Consider the following 25,891-nt stretch of genomic DNA (forward strand, 5'->3'; position numbering starts at 1 on the left):
GCGCTTGCTGAACCAACATGACAGCTGTGATTGGCTGAGAGTTATCGCTTCCTGGAGGTGGGATTTATGATCGCTGCAACCAGAAAGTGATGTTCTGTCGGCGGACAAGGAGTGCAGAAAGTCCAGTGGAGCTACAGAACTTTGCAGAAAAGCGGGAGGGACCCGGACCGTACCTGTCTTATTTTCGGGTAAACACAGTATCTAAAAGGGTTTTTTTAGGCGAAAGCTATTGATGACCTATTCTCAGCATAGATCATCAATAGTTAAAGCGACCCTCCAGGCTGGAAGAACAATGATGGCCACGCCAATTTCTCTGACTGCCTGATGCACACTGCGTATTGGTCCGGGCTCACACAAGCAGGTTGGTATAGCGCATTCAAATCAATGGGAGCTGCAGCAGCTGTTGCGCGTCTAGCTCCGACATTGGGAACGGGCGCGGAAGTGTAATGGTGGCTTCAGCTCCCATTGATTGTGATGGGAATAAAGCCAACAAGGCCTTGACTCGTATGAAGCACTGGCAGCCGCACAATCGGGTGATTGCTGGGGATTCTGTGGGGCGGCTCCCCGGCAATTAACTAATGATGCCCTATTGTGAGGGATAGGTCATCAACAGTTACTGCTTGGAAAATCACTTCAAGGGCTTATTCAGACGTGCGTAAATTGGCTGGGTTCTCACGCCCGGCTGATATATGCTGTCCCTCCCACTCACCAGCTCTCTGCTTCTCTCCTTCCCTCCAGGCAGTTTACAATAGGAGTGGTTAGGACTGGGGCGGAGCTAAGCTCCCTCCCGCCCCTTGTCCTTAGCCAGCAATGAGAGTGGGTGGGACAGAGTGGAGCTTTGCTCCCCCCCTCCCTTGGTCCCCGACTTTAATCCCGGCCAACATCTGTGTTAGTGACTATTGTCTCTACAGGGGATGTTCTCCCCTTAAGGCCGCCTGCACACGGGCGGAAATCCCACGGCGGGATTTTCCACGGGATTTCCACCTCTGAAAGTCTGCATAGGAGTGCATTACAATACGCACTCCTATGCAGACGGCCGCGGTTTCGCGCGGCAAACAAACCGCGGCATGTCCTATTTTTGTGCGGGGCTCGCACTCACCCGGCCGCCGGCTCCGGTCTGCGCATGCGCCGGCTGCGCGGCAGCCGGCACATGAAAGAGCCGGGGCCGCCAGGCGCGGGTGAGTACGCGCTCGTCACTGCAAGCTCTCGGGTCGGGTCCGGCGGCGAGAATTCTCGCCGCCGGATCCGACCCGCTCGTCTGCAGGCGGCCTAACTGAGGCTCCTATGGATGCCCCAGCTACAGTGGGAAAGTGTGCAATATATAAAAAAAACTAAATAATGTGAATGACCCCCAGAGGTTTTATATGACAGCATGGGGGACATACATGGGAAAAAAATAATAGTCCCAAAAAGAAGTTAAAAAAAAGTTACTGAATAAACTATATTTTTAGAAAGAAAATGACCAAAATCCGACGCCAGCCAAAACCATCGCCGTATGCACCCTGTAACCCAAAACCATACATAATTTATATTAAAAAAAACGAGGAACCCATTCTAATACGATTTTTAAAATCTGTATTTTTACGCAAAAATAAACTAGAATTTTTTTTTTTTATATTTTTTCTTAGCTTTTTACCCCTCAATAAAACAAAAAAAAAAAAGTTAAAAAAAAGCCCTGTATGTCACGGGGAATAAGGCACCAAAATAATTTTGGTAGCTTGAAGGAAAAAAAAATGGAGCAATAAAACCACCATATGGGGTAAAATCCCTAAAAAGTTTCTGCATCTTTAGGTACAAAACAGCCTGGTCCTTAAGGAGTTAATGGCGCTTGCATTGCCTAATGGGCCTATTTCCTCCTATTCGTCACAGTTGCCTGTTTCCTCCCTCCTGGAGGCGCTCAGCCGTTCTCACATGGTGCTGGTAATTCACATTAGCATCGGGCTTTTCATTCTTCAGAATCTGTCTTATGGCGGAAGTGAACCTAGACTGCTAGGAGTATAATAGGGCTCATCCTGCCCTGCGGCATCTACCCCCACAGAGTAGCGCAGCATGCTGCAAGTCACAAGGGTCTTTTCTTGCATAGAATTCAATCTATGTCGTGTGCATTTTATTTCTTCTCTGGTGTTCCTAAATCTCAGCAATCAAGCAGCAATTTTCCCCCTAGAATAGCTGTGTGAGCTCACTGCAACAGCAAACCGCAGACAGAGCGACACATTCTTACGGTCACGCCACCTGTAAGGGGGCACACCCCTGGGTCTGCAGTGATTGGCTGGGGCGCAGCCCCTCCTGTGTACTTGGCTACGCAGCACTGTAGACTCGGACTGGACAAAGGTTCCTTCTTGTCTGCCCGTTCATGCTACATTTTAACAGGATCGTCATAATCCAATAACCAGCGTAACCGCGTACCAGTCCGTCTCGCCCTCAGGGAGGGAAGCAATGGGCAGAACACTGGGAATCCTTTTCAGTTCTTAAAGCGAGCCTCCTATTATTTAACTCATGTTATTTGTCATAAGCAGACTTCTTATAACCTTTTGTCGTATGGGTGTAAGCGCATTTGCGCCATGCACTTGCGCAGTGGACACGGCTAACGGCTGTTTCTTACAGGCGGCATCAGCTCCGATGAGCTGTTAACCCTTTAAGTGCCGCTGTCAATTCTGGCAGTGGCATTTAAATCCCCCCGAATGATGTTTAGGGGTCTGTATGGCCCCCTGCTATGCAATCGCAGGGAGCCGTGTGGGTGTCATGGCAGCCGGGGGCCTTTTGAAAGACCCCAGGGCTGTCATGGCAGAATGCCTATCAAACTATGCCCGTGGGGTGGCTTGATAGACTGCCTGCCCAATTGCAGTATGATGTAATACTGTGGCATTGCATCATACTGCAGGAGCGATCAAAGCATCACCAGTTGTTGTGCGCTCTGGACTAAAAAAAAAAGTAAAAAGAGCAACAATAAAGTTTTTTACTAATTATTAAAAAAAGGGAAAAAAACCAACTTTTGTTATATGTATAATAAAAGAATCTAAATAATAGAACAAAAATACATATCTGGTATCACCGTATTCATAAAACTCCACTCTATCAAAGTAACACATTATTTACCGCGCACGATGAACATTGCCAGAAATGCGCTTTTTTTTTGGTCACCCTATCGCCAAAAAAAAATGCAACAAGAAGCGATCAAAAAGTCATATGTATTCCAAATTGGTACCAACGCAAACTACAGGACAACTATGTTGACGGAAAAATAAACACGCCATTGCACTCAGAAGATGGCGGCAGAAGATAATTTAAAAATGGAGTATCTTAAATAATCCTACTGACCCAAAGAATAAAGTTATCATGTCATTTTTTTTCTGCACTCTGTGGCCTGTAGAAACAAGACGCACCAAAAGATGGCAGAATTTGGGTTTTTGTTTGTTTTACTCCACTTTTTTTAAAAAAGTTTTTCAGTACATTATATGGTACATTAAATAGCACCATTGAAAAATACAAGTCGTCCCGCAAAAAACAAGCCCTCATACAGCGACGTCGATGGTTAAATAAAGGAGTTACTGTGTTTTAAAAGGGGGGAGAAAAAAACAAAAATGGAAAAGCAAAAAAAAGCTTGGTCGCTAAGGGGTTTTATGGGCAAATATTCCGTAGAACTTGTACTTTATTAATTTATATCTCTGCTCATTCTCATCTGAACAGTCCAATGGGCGGAGCTATCAGTGATTGACAGCTACCTCTGTATCTACAATCTAAGGCTTCTTTCACACGGCCGGCCAATATGCGGTGCGATCTCATGCATTGGATTCCAATGCATCCGATCACATGGGCGTATTACTGATACGTAAAAGCGCCTGGCAAGGCCAATATAGCGTCTTTACATCGGGCCCAAAAGATAGCCTGTGCAGGCTCACCTCTGCTCTCCTCCCCACTTGTTCTGTACAATGGGAGGGGGCAAGGGTGGAGCTAAGTGCCGTCCTGTCCCTCCTCCCATTGAAGGCTATGGACAAGGGTGGGACATGGGCAGAGCTAAGCTACCACTCTCTCCCTGCCCCTTGTCCATAGCCATTAGAGGCAGGGCGGGCCACCACTTAGCTCCGCCCCCGCCACTTCCATTGCAAAGAACGAGCGGGGAGGAGACGAGAGGTGAGCCTGCAATAACGAGGGAAAAGGGACGACGGCATGGTGAGCTCGGCGCATATGCATCGGGCCCCATGCAATGTGAACAGTCACACAAACGTTAGATTTGTGCGCCCGTTCACGAGCTTCAACGCCCCAAATGGAAGCATATATTGGCCGGACATGAAAACGTCAGCCAATATGCGCTTGTGTGAAAGAGCCCTTACTTAGATAGCCATCGCATTGAATGGCTGTGATTTGGTTCATCAAGCACTGCAGTGAAAAATTAAAAGCCGTCCCCGGTTGTTCCTACTGAGCAAACCCGACCTCTATCGCTGGAATGTCTACAGGTCGCATCCAGGGAACCGGGTATAAACCCTTCTGAAGGAGGTGATGGTTTATAGACCTACAGACACAAAATCCAAAGCAGAACCACACTGCAAACTTTAATAACTTTGGATTGTCATTCATATGACAGCAACTTTATGTAACCGCAATACGCCTTTAACTTCACACCTGTCACTGACGTGAACCCCATAAAGACCCTGTGGAAGGGTCCCGGACCCGGAGATGAACAGTTGGTGGAGGAACACCTGCCCCATGTTAGGAGAGCGGCTGCCATTCATCAGAGCCGTTGTGGACGACTGATACCAAAATATAGGAAGGGATTATATGCAATTATTGCTACAACAACTATTAATCCTAAATGGAAGTTATTTCTCCCGATGATTGATGGATAGATGATGTCATTAATCTGATTACAACTCGTTTAAAGAGAAGCCATTCAATGTGTTGCACATTAGGGGTCATCTGGAAGGAGGTAAATACTCTTTAGCAGATTTGGGTCATTTACACTTTCTTTTCCTCTCTAGGCTTGGCTGGATGCTCATGAACGTAGTTTGGGGCATTTTATCGGTGGTAAATGGGTAAAACCCGATGGAAGGCAGACCTATGCTACGAAGAATCCAGCAACTGGTGAGTAGGTGCCATTATTTTATGGCTATAATTACATAAAACAGATTTGGCTGCTGGGGTTAGTCAATGAAGGGAAAGCATTAGTGGCCCAAGTGGTCCCTCCATGTCACAGGACAAGCACAGAGGCATCTAGAGCCGCTCTATACTGTCAGGCATCCCCTAACATGTCTACTTGGGGGGTTGGATATTGGGATTAAAGGGATACCCCATAAGGATAACCCCTACCCATATAGCCTATGAAGGCACAGTAACCTCATAGGATGGGATTTCCTGCCCCCCACACCCTATAAACTAGCAAAGAGCTGCTGACAGACAGGTGAACTGGCAGACTGTCTGGTTTATATTATACCTGCCCTACAGCAGCCACTCTGACGTCTAGTTTGCAGCATCTTCCTGAATATGAGCGGTTTGCAGGTTTTTCAGGAGCTGCACCTGCAGTGATTAGCTAACTGCTCCGACGACCTCTACATAATAGACAATCTATAATCAAACAAGCCCTGTAAATTGTACCTAAGTTTTCACATGACTTCTATGCTGTCTCCACATACTGCACACAAAGAAGAGGAGATCCTGATCCCTAACTGTCTGCAACATACACAGAAATAACAGCATCATGTAGAACACTAGAGAAGTAGCGGGCAGCGCAGACGTGATTCTAGCAGCTATAGCACTGTAAATAATCACTATTTCATAGATTTCTACAAAAGTGCATGCAGAACGGTCTGCAAAAGAGTCCAAGTTTTAGATCGCACATGGACCTCACCAGCAGACAGTATGGAAGCACGTGCATATACAAAATCCATCCCCTGGCTCCCCATCACCTCCCATAACTTAGTAAATGGTGCTGTTTGGAGGTTTTCAGGTTCACTTTAACTGCAGGCATGTCGGTGTGAGTCTCAATCCCTCCAACTATGGCAACCGGAGTCATCAACCGCCTTCATGTTCTATTCTGTCTCGTTATCTCTTTTACTAGAGACCGGCATTACCTGACAGCAGGCACTAAACCACAAATTAGAAGGAAGGGTACTGTTGTATTTTGTCTCCACCACAAGAATGGGTGGAGACAAGATTCACACCCACAACTTGATTAGCTGGGGCAGAGATCGGGTGTCCATTTTCTCCCCTGCCGCCTGGTATCACTGACACCTTTTGCCGTCGCTCTCGCTTATGCCCTCTGCAATGTCATTGCAAGCATTATGCGAGGCCAGTGAAGAGAATGACAGCGGATGACCGACTGCGCCGCAGCAGGGACGGGAGAAGGCAGAGCGGCGGGGGGGGGGCAGTGACACTCAGCCGCTCTCCATTGTCCCCTTCCCAGCTCCTGCGCTGTCACTTACCCCCACAGACCTCTCTATACTGTGTAATGCTTGCTTCCGTAGTCCTCCGCCGCCGAAAGCCACTGCATGCTGTCTCACGTCCACCGGTGGCTGGCAGATCTCCCAGGCACCCAGCGCGAATCGGCAGAGGGGATGATGCTCATCCACAGTGCCAGCCGTGCGGCTGGCCTCCCACCATATCAACGGCTGATAAGCACTCCAGACACATCAGACAGTCCATTAGGGGGCCGGAGAAACACAGTTGCTGGACAGCATTGGGAAACTGCTTGGGACTAGGTACTCCAGCGGGGCAAGGAGGAGAGCGAGGAACATACTTCTGTGTAGGTGTGTCTCCGGCAGCCAATCCAAAGCTGTGGGTGTTCCCTTTAGCACCTTCAGCGGAGCTCATGATACATCAGTACCAGAAGGAAGTTAGACCTAGTGGCCGCATGTTACAGTGATTTTATACTTATTGTAGGTAAAGTAAGTGATTTGCACTTTTGCTAGTTATCACACTGGCTATCATACTAACACAAATTGTTTGAAAAGTTGTTAGCCATTTAGTTATTAACGGCCCTCGGCAACCCTAAAGGCTCCCTCTATGTGCCATCATGTGGATGCCCATATTGCCTGGCACAGTGCTGTGATAGTTTTCCCTGGTCCTGGCAGCAATAGCTCTGCAGGATGTTATCAATGCCTGGTGCTTTATTTGTGACTAGTTGTTTCATTGCCATAACTACCTCTGACTCCATATTGGAGGGCTCCAAGTCCGCAGGCTCCACCTCACACAATGGTCTAGGCATGTGGTTGCAGGCATATAGTTCCTCTGAGTATTTCCTCCATCTATCCTTGATTCTCTGTTGGTCATTCAGTTCCTTCCTATCTTTGCCTTTGATTGTGCTGTTGCGTGGCAAGAAGGGTTTTCAGGCCATCTTGACCTGTGAGAACAGGCCTCGTATATGTCCCTTCAGGCTTCTGCTTCCAGTTGTTTGCAACGCTGATTCCCGTCCATTTCTGTATCTTTCCTTGCCGCTCGCTGAAAATCGGGATTTAGTTGCCGCACTTCGTCTTTGTTGCCGGCCGCCTCTGCTGCTCTTCTTCTATCAGCTATTCTGAGGTTTTGCTCTACATGCTGTAATTTGCAGTTTTTAGTGGTGAATTCTGCCTTAACAATAGCATCACATACCGCAGGCTTTTGCCGCAGTTTTTGGCGTACTTCCGCATGTGGAATTTGCCCTGTAAAACACGATTTTCCACATTATAATTCCACATGTGGATTTTTCACTGACCGAGTAAATTCCATATGAAGATCTGCGTAAAAAAATGCGGCAAAAAGCAGTAGATTTTGACACCATTTTTGAGGTGGTGAATTCCACGGCCAATTCTGCCATGTGAACATACCCTTAGTTTTAGCACATTGATAATTCACATGACAGCAGGAAGCTCCCCATTACCTTTCATAAATGTAATGAATGCCTATGATCTGCGCTCATGGACATCCAATAAATGTTCCTATCCGTTAGGCAGGCGGCCAGAGACCCCGATAATAGTGGAAGTTGTTTATGTATTTGGTTTTTTAGGCCCCTTGTCTATTGCCCTCTTCTCCATGCACCCATGGGGCTTGTAGGATTAAACAGCATTGCTTCCTTATAAATGCTGCTGTACTTGCATGTTGTTTAACAATTAAAGCAACATACCAGCAATGCGATTTTCAAGTTCTACCTTCAAGGATACCAGATGTTGGTGGGAATACATCAAATAAATATGACTATTGTTTGACATAAGAGAAACAGACCGGGTATTTTGTGATTTTTTTAATAATGGTCTTAAACCATGAAAAGTGATTATTCTTGACTATGTACTATTAAAAAAAGGGCTGCCAGTCTTTGCAATGGGAACAGTTCCGTAGATTTTATTAGCATTTTCTGAGTTTCATGGAGCTTTAGTATTTTCTTTTCAACCCCTTTCCCCTCAATGATGTACATTTATGTCATTGGCAGGGTGAAGGTAGGTGGGCTTTAGAATAAAGTGCTTAGGACATATTGATAATATAGGCTTAGCAGCTAAGCCCACAGGATCCTCAACAGGAGCGGGCTGTAACTGACACCAAGGTCCTGCTGCAATGGGTGGGTTTGGAGATAGCTCTGGCCCAGACCACTAATCCCTTAGATGCCACAATCAATGGTGACCATGGCATATAAATGGTTAACAGAAAGGGTTAACTCTAATCAGCCCATAAGTTTAGTTTATGGGGCTCCTAGGAGCTGACAGATTCCCTTTAAATTACATTTTACTTAGACACACAGATAGAGAAAAAATGACTCAGACAAAGTATAATAAGTTAAAAAATGTGTTATATATTATTTGTGTATTATATGTGCTTTGGTTGTTACCTCCCATCACTCACGAAGAGGGAACAGCAACACGCAGGACAGGAAAAACCCCCTGTGGGGGAAACCTGTAGGAAAACCATGGCCGCTGTACTGCCCTTCCTCCGGGCATACTAAGGGAGGTAACACTATAACATGTGTGCAAGGTGAAGGTGTGTTACTATGTGACTATTTACAGTGACTGCATGTGACTATCTACAGTGACTATGTGACTATTTACGGTATGCGGGTGTGCAATCATGTTTATTGAAAGTGTTTTTGCCTGTACATGTGTGTGTGCGCACATAAGTAAGTATGAGCTGTGAATGTCTGTGTTCATGTGGTGACCAAAAAAGGATATGTGACGTCCTCATCTGTTGCCACTGCTGTTGGGATCCGTGTCGGGTTCCTCTTCTTCCTGTTGGTCTCTCCACATTGGTGGAAACCTATGGATGTTCTTACAAAGGGCGCAGGGTGGAGGTGGGCTGCCCCATGGGCCGTGGATGGTGAACTCCTGGTGATGTCTTCTGAACATGGGAATAGCCCAGCTGTGTTGGACCTGCCGCTGTCTTGTCCATGCCCAATGTGTAGGATCTTCTGCCATGACCTATGATTAAACAGTATATGATTAGTATTATTATCACACAGACTCTTCATTCAAGACTGGAGTGTTTTGCAGTATTCCTACTAACCCGTTCGCAGGTGCTCCGGTCCACAAACACATTGAATCCCAACCGGCGGAATAGCTGGTTCCGTTGTTCCAGAAATAGGTCCTTCCTCTTCCTCCAGTCATCTCCTAAGGCCCAGGCGTAGATCTCTTCACAGAAGTCGATGTCCTCCTCCATCTGGTTGGCTAAGAAGCTGCCAGAAAAAAATAATCTGGATGATGAATAAGTCAGAAGAGTATAAAGCAGATTACCGGTCTAAGGAGGGACCTGGAGAAGAGGGGAGAGCTAATGAACACTAAAACAAGTAATGCTACGGGGTCCGGGAGTCTTCTCCATAGGTCACTTGGACTCCTGTTACTTGTTTTAGTATTCATCTTTATATTTATACATCTGCCTGTAAATATAAATCTGTTCTAATAAAAGCAACTCACAGTGCTCGAAAGAAGTTTATTCTATATTCCTCGGTACGGAGTCCGGCTCTCCTGAAGTACACGAGGACCATCGCCAGCAGGTACTGGTGGGAGGAGAAGGACAGTGAGAGGCTGGAAGTAGATTTACTACATAAATCAGACTTTATTATATATGTGATCAATATGCTATTGTGAATACTAGTCAGTAAAGAATATAACTACACTGTATGGTTAAATGTCATTGTTACGTCTAATATTGACTATTATGACACCAAGTTACAGAGTGCAGCGTGTCACCAGGCCTATTACATCAACGTAAGTCCCTTATTTAACGGGGTTGTCCCATGACAAATTCAGCCCATAATGAAGAACATTTTGCATTTACACTTACTAAAAATGCTTCTTTCCCCAAATATTGCAGGACTAATGCTAAAATAGCGCCACCTGCTGTGACAGAACCTTTATGCATCTGGTCCAGACTTGCTTCTCTGCAGTAACGATGTCTTACTCTCTTATCACTAACTCATCATCTCTTCTGACATCTGAGAAGATACAACTTCAGAGGCAGCCGCCCTCCACACCAGGAATCCCTCCACATACCCAGCGGAGCAAAAAGAGAGGCAAGACTAGGCAGGTGTGACCACCTTGGAACATTTACTGAGGTGGACACAGAATAGAAACAGCAGGTGGCGCTATTCTACTACCAGTCCTGGAATATCTGGGGGTGGAAACATTGTTTAAAAAGTGTATATTCAAAAAAATTTTTAATTATTGGGTGGATTTAACTATAAACAATAGTTGTGGCCCCTTTAAATATGATGGATATTCTGTTATTTGCCAGATTTTTTATTTCTTTCCAAACTATTATCTTACCTTGTCGGATGTTCTCATGCAGCTGTCTCTGGTCAGAAACGTTTTGAAGTAGTCAAGCTCTAGAAAAAGAGGAGAAATATCAATATTTTAGCAATTAATGTATCCGTTTGTCTGTTTGACTTGGGAACAGAGCTCTGAAGTCAATGAGGCGGGCCGCGCCGGACTCTCCTCGCCCGCAGCATGCTGACTGACAGTCCTCTCTCTGCTTGTGTATAGGGAGAGACCTGTCAGTTAACATGCTGCGGGCGAGGAGAGTCCGGCGCGGCCCGCCTCATTGACTTCAGAGCTCTGTTCCCGAGACAAACAGACAAACTTCAAAGTGTGTTAATCTGAAACGCTGCAGTGTTTCAGAATAACACGAGGGCACCTTGTATTTCTGTCCTGGGATCATGATTTATCATAGATTTATCTAAGATACTGTAAATCTGCTGCAACATTAGAAACTTTGGATGGAGTCTTACCGAGGACACGGAAGAAGGCTTCCCTTTCCTCCTGTAGCTGGGCCCGGTCATCCCTCCTTCTCTTCTGGAGGTCTTCCTCACACGGGCAGAGTTTTCTCTTTCTCTTTCGGCTGGGGTGTCCTCTGTTGTTTCTTCTGGACGGCGTGCCATCCGTAATCCTTAGGGGAAATAAACAGGGATTACTATTAGGACAATATTCGTGGTTTCTGTGCCCAGTATAGGGGCTCCTACCCACTTGGGTTTATTTAACTCTGCGATTACAGCATCGTTGTACATTGGAGTTCGTTATAACAATGTGTTTAATATCCAGTAAATGTTGCTACAGTTGTACATGTCTCCAAATAGAAGCCATAAATAATAGTAATTTGCTACATTTAAAAAAAAGATCTGCCATATTATTTGTCTTCTACACATTTATATCTAATTCATGGAACCGAACTGAAATACATGCGCACATTATCAAAAACCTGAAGTAATTCAGACTCTTGTTCTATGGACAGATGAGCAAAAAGTGGCATTTTCTGGGTAACACCGGTGCTAATATTTCTGTTGACCCATACGTAGAGGCAGCATTTATGGCAAAAAGATGAATAAAAAGGGAACTTTATTCCATCACGGTTCCGATAGTATATACAACAATTTGGACTGCTCAGCAAGGTGGTAGTGGCGACGTTTCGATCCGGCTAGGATCTTCCTCAAGCCCAAGATCCTAGCCGGATCGAAACGTCGCCGCTACCACCTTGCTGAGCAGTCCAAATTGTTGTATATACTATCGGAAGCGTGATGGAATAAAGTTCCCTTTTTATTCATCTTTTGCCGTAAAAATGCTGCCTCTACGTATGGATTAGCTGGTGAGTGGAGCAGACTTTGGATCCAGTCTGAGGAGGCATGACATTACTGTGGCTGTTAGACACCTGAGGGTGTGAGCCGCCTGTTCCAGTGCTGCTGTGACATTGTCAATGTGATGCAAATATTTCTGTTTCATTCAGTAACATTCTATTATAAAACTATCACATCAACAGTGACATGTTGTCTGCACAACCCAGAGCGAGCCAGACCCCAACAGCAGTGCGCTAGTCTAATATCAAGTTAGAAAGTTCTATCTCATATCTATCTCCAGCAGTCTGCCCACACCTCTGATATACAAAGTGCTGTGGAATATGTTGGGCCCTATATAAATAAGCATATAATATACCCTGAACAGCTAAATCACTGAATTAGGGGATGTAGCTCATCCTGCCGGCCTTTCCATATGTTTGGGCATCAAGTGAGGGATTGGGGTGCAAGCTTTAGTTCAACCATCAGGGTCAATAGCGCCCACTTTGGTAGGGATAGGTGATGGGGCCATAACAGAAAATGCTACAAACACTGAATTACACAATTAAACATAATCAAAACACATTTAGGTTACATCATTATCCTGCAGTTCTGTCACAGCTATCTGCAATAAACACTATCAAAAGCATTTGCCTAACAACTCCCTACAGCTGGATATCACTCATCTATCACCGCAGTACCCCCTATGTTATGTATAACCTCTACATTATATACTCTACATATAAGACATGTCTATATATTATACTTCTCATATGAGTACACTTCCAAATAATATCCTTGGACCATATATAAAGTACAACAGCGTGACTCTTACCAGTCTCCCCCCCACCCCAACCAACCCCCCCAAATGAAAAAAAAAACATAAGAAAAAGAGCAATAACACGAGAAAGCAGCGTTTCTGTAAGACAACTTTCACAATACAGCAGGCTCAGCGTATGGCAGTATACAGTCCTCAGATTCGGTACTTACCTCTCCTCACGGACAGCGGGCGGTGAATTCTCCATCACTGATGTGGATCCGAATCTCAATTGAAGATGCAAGTTGCTGAAGTCGCTTTAATAAGGGCAGTAGGGAGCCGGTCTCAACTCTAGAAGAGCAATCGCAGACTGGCACCAACTGTCATTCTCCTGCTCGGCTTGGAAGCAAATCCTGCGATCCTATTGGCTGTTGCTGGTGGCACCTGCCACAATGGTTCACACAGCAGTAAATGTACAGGGAGGCCGCCGCTCATCATCTTACCTTAAATGCTCAAATATTAGGGTTTTGAATGGCTACTTAAACTTTCCCTTATATTTCCATTATATGAACCATCTAGCGCCATTTATAGCGGCTGCCATGTTGTTCTCTTGGGTGAGATACAATCTGTCATGCTGTATATTCATACTCTTGGATATATATATCAGCGTTATTCATATATGTTATCTTTAGTGAGTTTTTCCTGTCACCTCCAGATGTTACCCTGTATAAAGAGACATCTCGTTTTTTAACCCTTAATCCTATCGGTTGTTATTTGCCATTTCCATCAGTTTTGTTGCAGCTTTTACTTTCTGTTGGCAATATGTAGATCAGGGGGTCAAACTCATATTCACCGAGGGCCACATCAGCCTTATGGTCGCCTTCAACTGGCCGATTGTAATGATATAGTAAGGGTTCGCTCACATGAGCGTATTTGCGCAGCTCTTTACGCGTACAAGTGTTGTGTATGTAATAAGCAGTGAATAGAATCTATTGATTTCAATGGATTCGTTCACACGAGCTTATTAGTTTCACGTGATGTGCAATCACATGAGAACATACACAGCATAACCTATTTTGTTGCGTATTACACACCGCAGTAGGCCATAGAAGTGAATGATCCTGCCAGTGTAAAAACAAATACAATGTCCAGCTGTGTCCCGTCGCCGTCCCCTTGTCCCGTAGTCACCCATCCCATGGTCAGTCAGTGTAGTGGGTGGTTAGTCAGCATGGCGTCAGTGTTCCCATTCCATAGTCGCCCATCCCATCACTAGTCTGTGTAGTTTCAGCAGTTCTGTCGGTGTAACACAAATCCACAAAAGTTCCTGCTGTGTTCCCGACCCGTCCTGTGGTTACCCCCTTCAGTGATCACCCCGTGTCCTGTGGTTACCGACCCATAAAAGGTTTTTATGCACTTCTTTGGGTGCATAATAACTGTATATATCTATAGTTTAGTATGGCCTACAGGAGGTTTACTGCGGAGGAGACTTGCATAATAATTAAGTCTGAGTCAGACTCAGCTAGTGAGGAGGACCCCTCGTTTCTGGCATTATCCTCTTCAATAACAAGCGAGTCTGAACTCCCTATACTGCTGAGAAGGCGCCCAAGGACTGCCACATCAGAGGATCCCAGTGCACCTAATGCTCAGTGGATTACCCCAGAAAATTTCAGACCCCTGACTGGGAACCCATGGATACAATGTTATACAGCAGGGCTCAGACAAGCGGACTTTTTTAGGTTGTTTTTTTTTTTTTTTTTTTTCCAGATGCTTTTATTGCCCACGTTGTTACCCAAACTAATTTATATGCGCAGAATTTCAGCCAAGAAGATCCCAACTCCAGCTTTGCGAAACCCCACAAGTGGAGCTCTGTGGATGCATCAGAAATCACTAAATTTTGGGGTATTGTATTATGTGTTGGGCTAGTAAAAAACCCGAGCATTAGGGCTTACTGGAGCAGGGATATTTTATAGCACACCCCAATGTTTTGCATGTCTCTGTACACGTTGTTACACAACTAAAGATTATAATAATTATGATCGCTTATATAAAATCAGGCTGGTAATAGAGCATTTTAATGCTAAGTTTGCCCAGGCATATACCCCTTAGCAGGGGCATAGCTTAGAGTTGTGGGCATTGGTTCAAAAGTTTTGTTTGGGGCCCTTTAGAAACTTCACGACTGTGTCTCGTCCATCACTTTTAGTTTTAGCAGTTTCTGAGTATTCCCTCCATCTATCCTTGATACTGTTGGTAATTCAGTTCCTTCCTATTTTTGCCTTTGTACTGTTGCGTGGCAAGAAGGGTTTTCAGGCCATCTTGACCTGTGAGAACAGGCCTCGTATATGTCCCTTCAGGCTTCTGCTTCCAGTTGTTTGCAACGCTGATTCCCGTCCATTTCCGTATCTTTCCTTGCCGCTTGCTGAAAATCGGCATTTAGTTGCCGCACTTCGTCTTTGTTGCCGGCCGCCTCTGCTGCTCTTCTTCTATCAGCTATTCTGAGGGTTTGCTGGGACAACCAATACCATCATTTTTCCTGCTTCTTATAGGCGAGATGCTTACTGGCTGTTTCCATAACTGTGGACTGTATATCGTTCCATAGTTTTCTCAGTGTAGCACCTTTCTTAATGCTACAGAATTTGATCTTGATCTTAGCTGCAAGGAGATCATGATCAGTGCCGCAGAAGAGCATCCGGCCTGTTAGAGGTGACCCGGGGGACTGGAAGAGCCAGGAGAAGATCGGGGAGGAGAAGATGCAGTGAGAAGACTGACGGGGAAGGAATAGGTAAGTATTGTTTTTTTTTTTTCAATGACAGAATTCCTTTAAGGGGTTAATGTTCAAACTAGTTGATTACAGTTTGTAGCTCTCATGTACTATATACAGTAAGCTCATTCATCGTACTGCAGCACTACCGCATTCATGTAACATTTACTATTCCATTGAAACATAAAGGTTGACACCTTCAGAAACGGAGGTTGCATTTTTTTTGCACGTGGCTGATCACATTTAAAAGTGTTTTTCTGGGCTTTTACTACTTATGATTAAAGATGAGCGAGCATGCTGTGATAAGGCAGTTACTCTAGCGAGCATCGCTCTTCTCGAGTAACTGCATTCTTGTCCGAGCAGGCTCGGGGGGGCGGTGGGGGGGGGAGAGAGATCTCACTCCCCTTTCCCTTCCCCACTGAGCCTGCACGGACAAGAATGCAGTTAATCGAGAAGAGCAATGCTCGCTAGAGTAACTGCCTTATCCGAGCGTGCTCGCTTATCTCTACTTATGACCTCTCCTCAGGATAGATCAGCAATAGTTGGTTAGCGGGGGTCTGCCACTTGGGATCCCCACTGATCAGGTGATCCTGCAGCCGCTGTCAATGTAGCCGAGTCGGACGTTGTCATTGGTAGTCAGATCCTGAACTGTAACAGAAAGGCTTCACTCCCAATCAAATCAATGGGAGTGATGCCTTCTATTACACTTCCAGCTCCCCATTACGGTCAAAGCCAGAAGTGTAATAGAAGGCATTGTTGCCATTGATTTCAATGAGCATGAAGCCTTTCTTATTACACTTCCGGCTTCTCTGACCACTGATCCAAACATCCGGCTCGGCTGCACTGACAGCGGACAGAGAATCGTCAGGGATCCTGAGTGGCCGACTTGTGCTGATCAACTATTGATGACCCATCCTGACGATAAATTGTCAATAGTAAATGCCCAGAAAATCCCTTTAATGTAAAAAAGGTCATCCTCCAGGGATAAGTTCTGTTACGTCAATTTAAGAATACCGTCACCGTGGCCTATAAAGCAGACATTTTTTGATTTTTGTAAAATCTTGTTTACTGATCTGCAACATCAGAATAATGCAATTAGAATCTGCATGTGACCCTACCGCCCTGCGCTGCAAAGTGTACATGGGGTGTCCTCAAAGAGATTACTGTATTTCGAACAGCATGTTTAATACCAGTACTGTCACTGACCACTAGATGTCGCCAAGTATTGTGCTATCTGTACTCCTCAAAAAAATCTCCAGTAAATGTAAGCTCTTGGTTCATAGCCTCACGCTCTTCTGTCAGAGATTCTATTTATTAGTTTCCGGGGAAGCTCTAAGAAAAAAGTTTGGTACTGTGTTAGCCAGTAGAGTAAAATGTGATTGTTCTCCATAAGAGAAACCAAGTAATCTTGTAGATCTGATACAGGCATAATGAAATAGATCTAAAGGGAATATATATGACAAGGCACAGACATGGTGGGATTTAATTTGCACTCACATCAATACTAGAACAGGATGAATAGTGGAGTAAATACTTAATTAGTCCACTGATAAAGATGTGAAAGTTTTATGGTCTCTAGACTGCTGTTAGGGGTTCACCAATATGACAACCAATATGGTCTCCCACATGGTTTATTATTTGGATACTTATTCATGCTGCAGAATTGGAGACTCAGGCATAATACTACTCCTTCTGTAGTAGTGGAGTCCTCTGCTAGTTCAGGCACATATAAAAATGTAATCCAAAGCTCTTTTGGTTGCATACTGTTTCCCCAAAAATAAGACATTCCCTGAAAATAAGACCTAGTAGAGGTTTTGCTGAAGTGCTAAATATAAGGCCTCCCCCAAAAATAAAACCTAGCACTGTTTCTGCTGTGTGAATCTGCTGTGATGAGCTCCCCCTGGTGGCCGGAAGCTGCAATACCGTCCCTGCTGTACAAGTGGTCCAGGAACTGGTGCAGGTGATCGTTACAGTCTCCAGACAGTGTGTGGGAGCCCGGTACTTTACAACCCTTATTTTTTGTGGCCCTGTGTGTGATTTAGGCATCCAGTGTGTCACTTTGATTCTTTAGGGGGTGATCGTTACAGTCTCCAGACTGTGTACATGGAAATGATGGTAGTAACAAGAAATTCTTGATGGGATTCACAGTTTGTCTGGTTATGGTGGTTTGTGATGACAACTACTATACAGTATATAATCTTTTTTTTTTGTTTAACAATACATGTGAATTATTCTTCATGAAAAAACAAGACACCCCCTGAAAATAAGACCTACCACATCTTTAGGAGCAAAAATTAATATAAGTCACTGTCTTATTTTCGGGGAAACCGGGTAAAAGCATGCTGATGTTCAATATGGCTGTCATTACAGCTGCCAAAAGAGTTAGCACCCAGAATTTCTGTTCAGAAATCTATGCAAGAGCTTTTACCCACTATTTTTTTTTTGTTTTTTTTTGCTGCGATTTTGCTGCGTTTTATTTTTCCACATATCAATGGGTCTTTCTAATGTTAAAATTGCATCGCACAAAAATCGCAGCAACGCAAACTTGCGATTTTTGTGCGATGCGATTTTAAGATTAGAAAGTCCCATTGACATTTGGAAATAAAAACGCAGCGAAATCACAGCGAAAAAAAAACGCTAGTGGGTAGAAGCCCTAAAGCTGAACGCTTTGCCCTGGAAGCTGTAACTGGGTCTATTTTGGTTGTCACCTGATAAAAAAAAGGGCAACTCAAAGTCTGTGATTAACAGGTTTTTTTTTCCTGAGTGTGTGGGGGTGCGCCTTGTTGCATCTGGACCACTCCCTAATTGAGGACTTTTGTGGGGGGAAGTTATGTTGCATATTTCTCCTGCAGTGGACATTAAAATAAATCTTATTTGTACCCCTAAGACTCCCCCCTTTCCCCTTCCTTCCATTTTAGAACTGTTATTTGGCCTTGGCCAGGCCATTGTGTTTAGCGAAATATTCCTGCAAGAAAAGCACTAGCAAAAAAACGAGAAATTCTTACTAATGTACTTTGTATAACAAACAGAATTAGTTTTGTGATCACTTAAGATATGCTTGTACAACTTTTTCTGTTGACCTATTCCTTGTAAATTGAACATTTCTCAATAAAAATTAATGTTTAAAATAAAAAAAATAAATCTTATTTGTATAGCGCCAACTTATTCCGCAGTGCTTTCAAGTAATTTTATTTATTACCCCCCGTTGTAAAGACCTCAGGAGGATGGAAGGCTGAGTCAGTAAACCTTGAGCTGACTACCTGAACCATGCAGGGATCGAACCCGCAACCTTCAGGTCGTGAGCGAGAGTTTAGGACTGCATTTCTGCTGCCCTAACACTCTGCACCACATCAGGCTCTTTTTAGACTTCTTTTTTTTTCCCGTTGATTCTGGAACCCAGTAAATGAATTCTAAGATCTCCAGGAGTCGTGTAAAGCAATCAGGAGCATTGTGAGAAATGTAAGATGCCAAGGCCAGCCGCTGCCAGTGTAAGGATTATGTGCGCTGCGGGTTTATTCCAAGGTTAATCTGCGAGCAGCTGTACTGTGGAAGATGTAGGACACAGGAACGCAGGGGTGAAATCTTGGCCATACAGACACGCTGCCGTCCAGTACATGTGAAGTACAGGGATTCTATTCATTTCTATCCCATATAGATATACGGTCTGTGATCATAGCATTTCATTGAAAGCATTTGAGCAATGCCCAGCTCCTTGCTCTGCCCTAAGGTAAACACCAAGCCATCCTTGAGATGAAGACCTGAATAGGCTAACACAGATGGGTCTTTTCCATTGCCAGTATCATTGTGAGCGGAGTTACTGGGTTATGTCTGCCAGCCTAGTTGCTAGGGATATACTGCCTAACAACCAAAGCATGTAAAAATGTTTTTTCAGGCAGTATGATCTTAAAGGGGTTGTGCCACTTCTTGCTATTTTGCTGTAGGAAACAGAGCAGGAGTCCCAATGTACAAAGCTGTCTGCGGTACCAACCCAGGCCACTGCACAATGTACAGAGCTGTCTGCAGTACCAACCCGGCCCACTGCACAATGCACAGAGCTGTCTGCAGTACCAACCCGGCCCACTGCACAATGCACAGAGCTGTCTGCAGTACCAACCCGGCCCACTGCACAATGCACAGAGCTGTCTGCAGTACCAACCGGGCCCACTGCACAATGTACAGAGCTGTCTGCAGTACCAACCGGGCCCACTGCACAATGTACAGAGCTGTCTGCAGTACCAACCCGGCCCACTGCACAATGTACAGAGCTGTCTGCAGTACCAACCCGGCCCACTGCACAATGTACAGAGCTGTCTGCAGTACCAACCCGGCCCACTGCACAATGTACAGAGCTGTCTGCAGTACCAACCCGGCCCACTGCACAATGTACAGAGCTATCCGCTTCCTGCAGCAAAACAGAGGTGGGATAACCCCTTTAAATAAAAATAAAAACCTCTTAAGGATGAAAGAGTTGTATGACATTTTTTTCGTTCTACTTAAAACCGCACCACTTTTGTTCATGGGTTGTGTCTGATATTGCAGTAGCATGCCCGTTTAAATAGATGCTGCAATACCAGAGACACGGATCATTACAAACATAGCACCATTTCTTTAAAAAAAAAAAAAAAACTGAACCATTTTTCTAATCTGACAGCCTTTTTCACCCCTTCCCATGGTGCACTATGAATGTACGGCGCTGGTTGGTGGTCATACTGCGCAGCGATGTATGTTTATGGCACTGGGATGGCATAGACTCACTGAGCGAATACAATCAGCAACAAGTGTAACATAAAAATGTACACCCTGCTGCGATGGTCAGGAATGGAGCTAGCTCAGATACCAGCCCTTTGATCCCTTAGATGCTGCTGACCGCAGCATATAAGCGGTTAGACAGAGGGACGGGGGTTTGCACAGCAGTAAACCTGGAACGTGATTGTGGAATGCTAATGGGTTTCTATAGTGATTGAGGGCCAAACAAAAGGCCCTCAGGGCTGCCATCTGTGGGAGCCTATTAAGCCCTACCAGTGACAGGGTACAATAGAATGCTATCAGTTTTCACTTAGAACAGTATGAAGCATAGTTGTTTTTTTTTATCAGCAGAAAAATAATAATGTTACGGATGTATGGTGACGCACAAACAAATGATTTACGTTTTTTAGGCTATGGCTGGATGGCGAATTTGGGTGCGTGATTATGATAGCGAATGTAGTTGTGCAGAACTTTAGAAGGGTTTATTTGCCAATTGTTGGGCCATGGCACTGTTAAGAAAATTGTAGATCAATGTATCAGTTAATTATTCTATATTGCATTGTAGAGCATGATACTGGTATAAGTAGTGAAAGGGTTAAATATAACCCTTCTTTAGGCCTCCATGTCTTCTCAGGAAAGATGATAGTCTACTAGACCCCCCATGTATGCATATCTATAGACAGGAAGCTATACACTACAGGGGGTAGGTCTGTAAAGCATTACATGCATTCCTTTCTCCTGAATTCATAATGGTCTCATTGTATGTAATAGATACTCCCTAGAAGGTGTAACTTATGTTAATCATTTTTTGTCTTAGCCAATTATAAATCTTATTCATCTTGAAGGTATATACTTTTTGCTATGATGTCATTTAGGGTATATATGCTTTGTCCACCTCAGAATAAAGCAGAAAATCACTTGATACCACAAAAGTTGGTTTGATTTGAATTTCTCCTGGGCCCAGACTTCTGCACGGGATCTGGGATCGTCTTCTCTTTGATAAACACATAAATTCTCCTTACATTTTTGGTCCTTTGAGCCGGAATCACTCACTGCAGAGGGAGAGGACAGCCTGGCTGTGAAAAGGTGGGTCTGAAGTACTCTCCGATCATTAAAAGACCTCCGTCTTGCTTAGACGTAATTAGAGGCCAGTCGGGCATCCTGTCTGAAACAGTGACGTTTTTCCGAACTAGCCGGAGAATTTAGAAGCCTCCCAGATAACGTGTAGTAAGTATAACAATGGTTAAACTTCTCTTCTCTCTTCTTCTTCTTCTGTATACTTTAGTGTTAGTAGAATTTACAATGTGTATTGTAAATGAGAGGCAATCATAGACGAAGGGACAATAGCAGTAGTCTATGTGAAATGTGTAAGGTAAATGAGAAGTATAGACAAATGGGTTGCCAAAGGGGCAATAGCAGTAGTCTATGTGAGACCATAGCCATTGTGAGAAGGCTACAGGAAAGAATTAACTCCGTGCGACACGTAAAAAGTGGTTAGATGACGTCATGGGACACAGGGGTGTCCAGGAACTTTACTCCTTATCTTTCTATTACTTTCTCTTTGATATTATGTTATAGAGTAATTAAGAATATAAAGAGGGCGGCCGCCTACTAACATAATGTACTATTTGTATTGCTGTCTTATATTGCATGAAGCGAATGTGTGAGGAGGAGATGGTAGATCCCTTCTATAGTATAATCAGAAGGGAATAGGAGGTTATATAATGAGATACATGGTTACCCTGAGGATGGGATCCTTGCAGGATGTTTTGCAATATGCAAAACATGCAGAAAAGTGTTACAAAGAAAAGGGTGAGAAAGTGAGGTTTTTTATATGGGGAGAAGAATATGATATGATGGTTCAAGAAAGTCAGAGAGGTTATTGGATAGCAAAAGGATGTGAAAGTAGAGACAGAGGAAGAAGCAGATGTGGGATGCAGCTCGGGGATTTAAATGTATGTTGGAATTATGGGAAGTCTAGTGATTTTGTCTGAGAGTGCCCTGAGAAACAATGTTCTCAGCCACCTTGGGGAAAAATGACTAGGAGGGGTCGATGTACAACACTTGGAGGATCTCATGGCAATCTCCACTGCCTGAGATAGATCTCCAGGTGAATGGGCGGATGATTACTTTCCTGGTGGGCTCAGGAGTCACCAGGACATTAATACATCCCAATATGTAGCCAATGTAAAATGTAGTAATAGTCATATCCTGGTCAGAGGGGTTAATGGCCGGACCCACAGGGAATCCCTCTGTGAACCAGTTATAACAGACCTAGAGACAAATAAGCCTGTGAATGTCAGATTATGTAGTCTTGAATATGTCCAGTAAATGTGTTGAGATGAGATATTATGATAAAATTAGGTATACCTTCACCAGGTACCTCAGGGCTGCTGTGAACTTCCAACAATGTTCTCCCAGGCTATGTCAGTACACTTAGCGCAGTTCCAGCCTCTTAGAGGTAGTCAGCTACTACTGTATGTTGGTAGCCAGCAGCAGACAGTGGAGAGAATTGTGGAGGGACACAGTCGCACTTTTGAGGTTTATTTATGAGCAAGGCCATAAAGTAAACAGGTAGAAACTCCAATACGGTCAGCAAACGGTTAAATATTTGGGGTATAACCTGTCAGATGAAGGTAGGCAAGCAATTCTGGAGGTCCCAAAACTATGAGCAAATGATGTCCTCTTTGGGAATGACAATGTTACGTGTGCTGCTGGAATTTGTTGTTCTATTGTGTTTCCAGCAGCACAGCACTCACAGGGTTAATGATTGAGCTGGCTGGGTGTGGTACTGTCTGCTAGCCAATCCCCTGGTCAGTCACTGCATGGCCCCTCAGGCGAGCAGTCATGAATGCTTGTCTGGTGAGGTTTGCAGTGTGATCAGGTTCATGTCCATTTGTACGTTTATATTCTGTCAGTTTTGTGTTAGCTTGCTGTGTGTCCTGCTATCTGTGTCCTGTCCTGTTGCAGCGTGCGGTGTGAACGCTGTCTGGTTCTGCTAGACTCCTGGTTAGTGTAGGGACTAGCAGTATAACCAGGAGCTGTGAAGTGGCCTGCTAGCTTTCAACATCTTGTACAACATGTCAACTAATACCTGGTATTTATATTCAGCTTCCAATCTGTTACTAGTGGTTGTATGTTGTATGCAGTGTATTCTGGGTCTGTCATGTGGCATGTGAATGCATCCTGTTCTGGTGTGTGGCTCCTAGGATCAGCTAGGGCCCAGATCCGAAGACCGCTGGGCTGCCCTTATTAGGGCAATGTCCCCGCTTAGGTAGGGCCACTGTCATCCTCCCTTGTAGCACAGGGTCAGTTGCCTGAAACCGGTGTGAGTCCCGTGTGACCCTGATAGTACCAGTGTGTGTCCCCTTTGGTCATGATCATGTGGGTTCCGTGCTTTGCCTGCCCACACGATCGTAACAGACAAACTTCTGCAGCTCCTGGATCCCAAATTCTGCATCTCTGACAGCGCTTCTTACCAGACTCATCTGTGATGAACCTCTGGCTGCAGCTGATAAGATCCAGTGGGATGGATCCTCTGAAGAAGCCTTTGTTACATTAAAACAGACTCTGGTGGGCACATCTGTCTTGGGCCTCCCAAATTACAGCAAGCCCTTTGTGCTAACTGTTGACTCAGGAGAAGGATATATCACCTCTGTGTTAACTCAGGAACACGGTGGGAAGCAGACTAGATCCAGTGGCCGAGCGCTCCCAGCCTGTGTACAAGTGGTAGTCAGACCTTCTGCCACTATAGTGCTGCCCCCCCCCCCCCACACACTGAGTACCGCACGCAGTTAGTTATACTCGTATCTTAGTCCTTCTAGACATCCCCCTGCATGACACTACTACTCACAGCCACACCTGACAACCTAGGGATGTACTACGCTCCATCCATTTACCTTACTGCCTATTTCTTCAGACGTTCCTCCACACAACTGTCTAGGAGAGATGGCACATGAGGTGTTACTCAGACCAGATCTGCAGGATGTATCTCTTGTGGATGCTGAATACACTGTTGTAGATGGACTGTACATCTCCGTTAAAAAAAAAAAAAAGCTATCTTACCTAAATTGTTCTTCAGATGTGCAGCAGTTTTGAGCCATGGCCTGTGTCATGTCTCAACAGGGGGGATGGTGGCACTCATATGGACAGTATTCACAGCCTAGGGGTTTACAAACTACTCTAAAAAAAAAATTTTTGTCTTGTATTATTTGTGCTAAACAATGCAGAAGGGAGTATAAGACCAGGAGGGGGCGCCGTCCTACACATGGGGGATGCTGGGAGAGCTCTGGGTGTAACTTCTATAGAAGGAGTGACGAGTGCCATACTGGTAGATCTGCTCCCTGACCTACTGACTGCACTCCCTGCTAGCCATCATAAACCGCTCCTGCAGTCACACCGTTTCTGCCGTCACACGGCTAAATGTCTGACCATTTGTCTATGTGTATAGCACCCCTCACTCTCCACCCCGCCATACCGTGCACATCTCCACCCCGCCATACCGTGCACATCTCCAGCCCTTTACCTTCTGTATCACCCCATTACCTGTAGTGTGTAAGCTCGTTGGAGCAGGACCCGCACCCCTATTGTTCGCATTGCCTGATTACTATGTAACCGCGGTTCTGTAATGTTTGTACCTTTGTCTTTCTGTATCCCCCTGTCTATGTAAGCGCTGCGGGATATGTTGACGCTATATACAAAGATTATTATAGATGTGTGTCAGATGAGGGACTCGTTGGCATTGCACACAAAGGGGAAAGGCGTGGCTAGATGCTTGCCTGGCTTGATAGTACTCCTAGTCAGGCCACGTCCCTGGCGGCCATCTTAGTGCTAGTCATGGCCTGCGGCCATTTTAGTATCTGCTGTAAGACCTTCAGCCGCCGCCCAGGTGCCATCTTGGCTCCTTACATCCCATAGCTGTACCTTCTACCTGGCATCCCAATGCTTGCACTTGTAGTACACAACACCAGTGATTAGTGCCTTCTCTGAATTGCATAGGAATAGTCAGCAGCCTCCATCACTGTCCTCTGTGTGTTGATGATATGTTGTCTACCTTATTAAGTGTGTGCTATAAGATGGGGTCAGTATGATATTTAGTCTAGTGAGGAATATGTAAGGTCTCCTTCAGATAAGTGTCAGGTAGTGAGGGGACAGGTTGCTATGGGTGACGGTAGTGAGGGGACAGGTTGCTATGGGTGACGGTAGTGAAGGGACAGGTTGCTAGGGGTGACGGTGTTGCTGACAAGGATCAGGGATAGTAGGCAGCAGGACAGAAGGGATGATTACATGATGCAGACAGTCCTGGGATCACACAGTGAGGGAATGGAAGTTTACAGTAGTATTAGATGAAGATGACAACGGCCTGAGTGCTGCTCTGTGCGGTGGGGTCAGCTCACAAATGGTTAAATCATCTGTTACATGGGAATGCTTGTTTCACCCCCACCTTTCAGCTTTAGAGTTCAGTGAGAAAAAGGGAGGGGGGGAGTGTGACTGACTCTAGCCATGCTCTGCTTGCTTGATATGAATAGACCTGTAATGAAGATGATCAGGAATGAAGTTTAGTATAAACCTGTGTGAATAGGGAACGTCCATTCTTGCTGTTATTTGTGTACATGTCCGTTCTGTGATTGGTTTGCAG

At 44.9% G+C, this 25,891-nt stretch overlaps 2 protein-coding genes across 2 annotated transcripts in view; one reads left to right on the plus strand and one right to left on the minus strand.

Moving 5' to 3' along the window:
* The window catches only part of ALDH16A1 (aldehyde dehydrogenase 16 family member A1), an 83,720-nt gene that overhangs the window by 2,682 nt on the left and 55,147 nt on the right, over window positions 1–25,891 (plus strand). The window contains exon 2 of the mRNA XM_066607818.1: window positions 4,977–5,079. Coding sequence (XP_066463915.1) covers window positions 4,977–5,079 — 103 coding nt within the window. The remainder of the gene's footprint in view (window positions 1–4,976; window positions 5,080–25,891) is intronic.
* LOC136631696 (speedy protein 1-A-like) lies at window positions 8,431–15,179 on the minus strand. The gene is made up of 6 exons (XM_066605984.1): window positions 14,992–15,179; window positions 11,177–11,334; window positions 10,716–10,774; window positions 9,864–9,946; window positions 9,457–9,625; window positions 8,431–9,371 (listed from the first exon to the last, which is right to left on the minus strand). Exons 1-6 carry the CDS (start codon window positions 15,177–15,179, stop codon window positions 9,135–9,137), a joined length of 894 nt encoding a protein of 297 aa, XP_066462081.1. The 3' UTR covers window positions 8,431–9,134.

Source organism: Eleutherodactylus coqui, chromosome 6 (genome assembly GCF_035609145.1).
Source record: "Eleutherodactylus coqui strain aEleCoq1 chromosome 6, aEleCoq1.hap1, whole genome shotgun sequence".
Classification (NCBI taxonomy): Eukaryota; Metazoa; Chordata; class Amphibia; order Anura; family Eleutherodactylidae; genus Eleutherodactylus; species Eleutherodactylus coqui.

Bases quoted from the DNA above. Each gene is read 5' to 3' on its own strand.
- LOC136631696 (XM_066605984.1), bottom strand. From the start codon at position 15,179: ATGCCGATTTTCAGCAAGCGGCAAGGAAAGATACGGAAATGGACGGGA. The intron at 10,775-11,176 runs GTAAGACTCCAT...CTCTTTTTCTAG, and splicing joins AGCCTTCTTCCGTGTCCTCG to AGCTTGACTACTTCAAAACG. The intron at 9,626-9,863 runs GTGAGTTGCTTT...TTTTTCTGGCAG, and splicing joins ATAAACTTCTTTCGAGCACT to CTTCTTAGCCAACCAGATGG.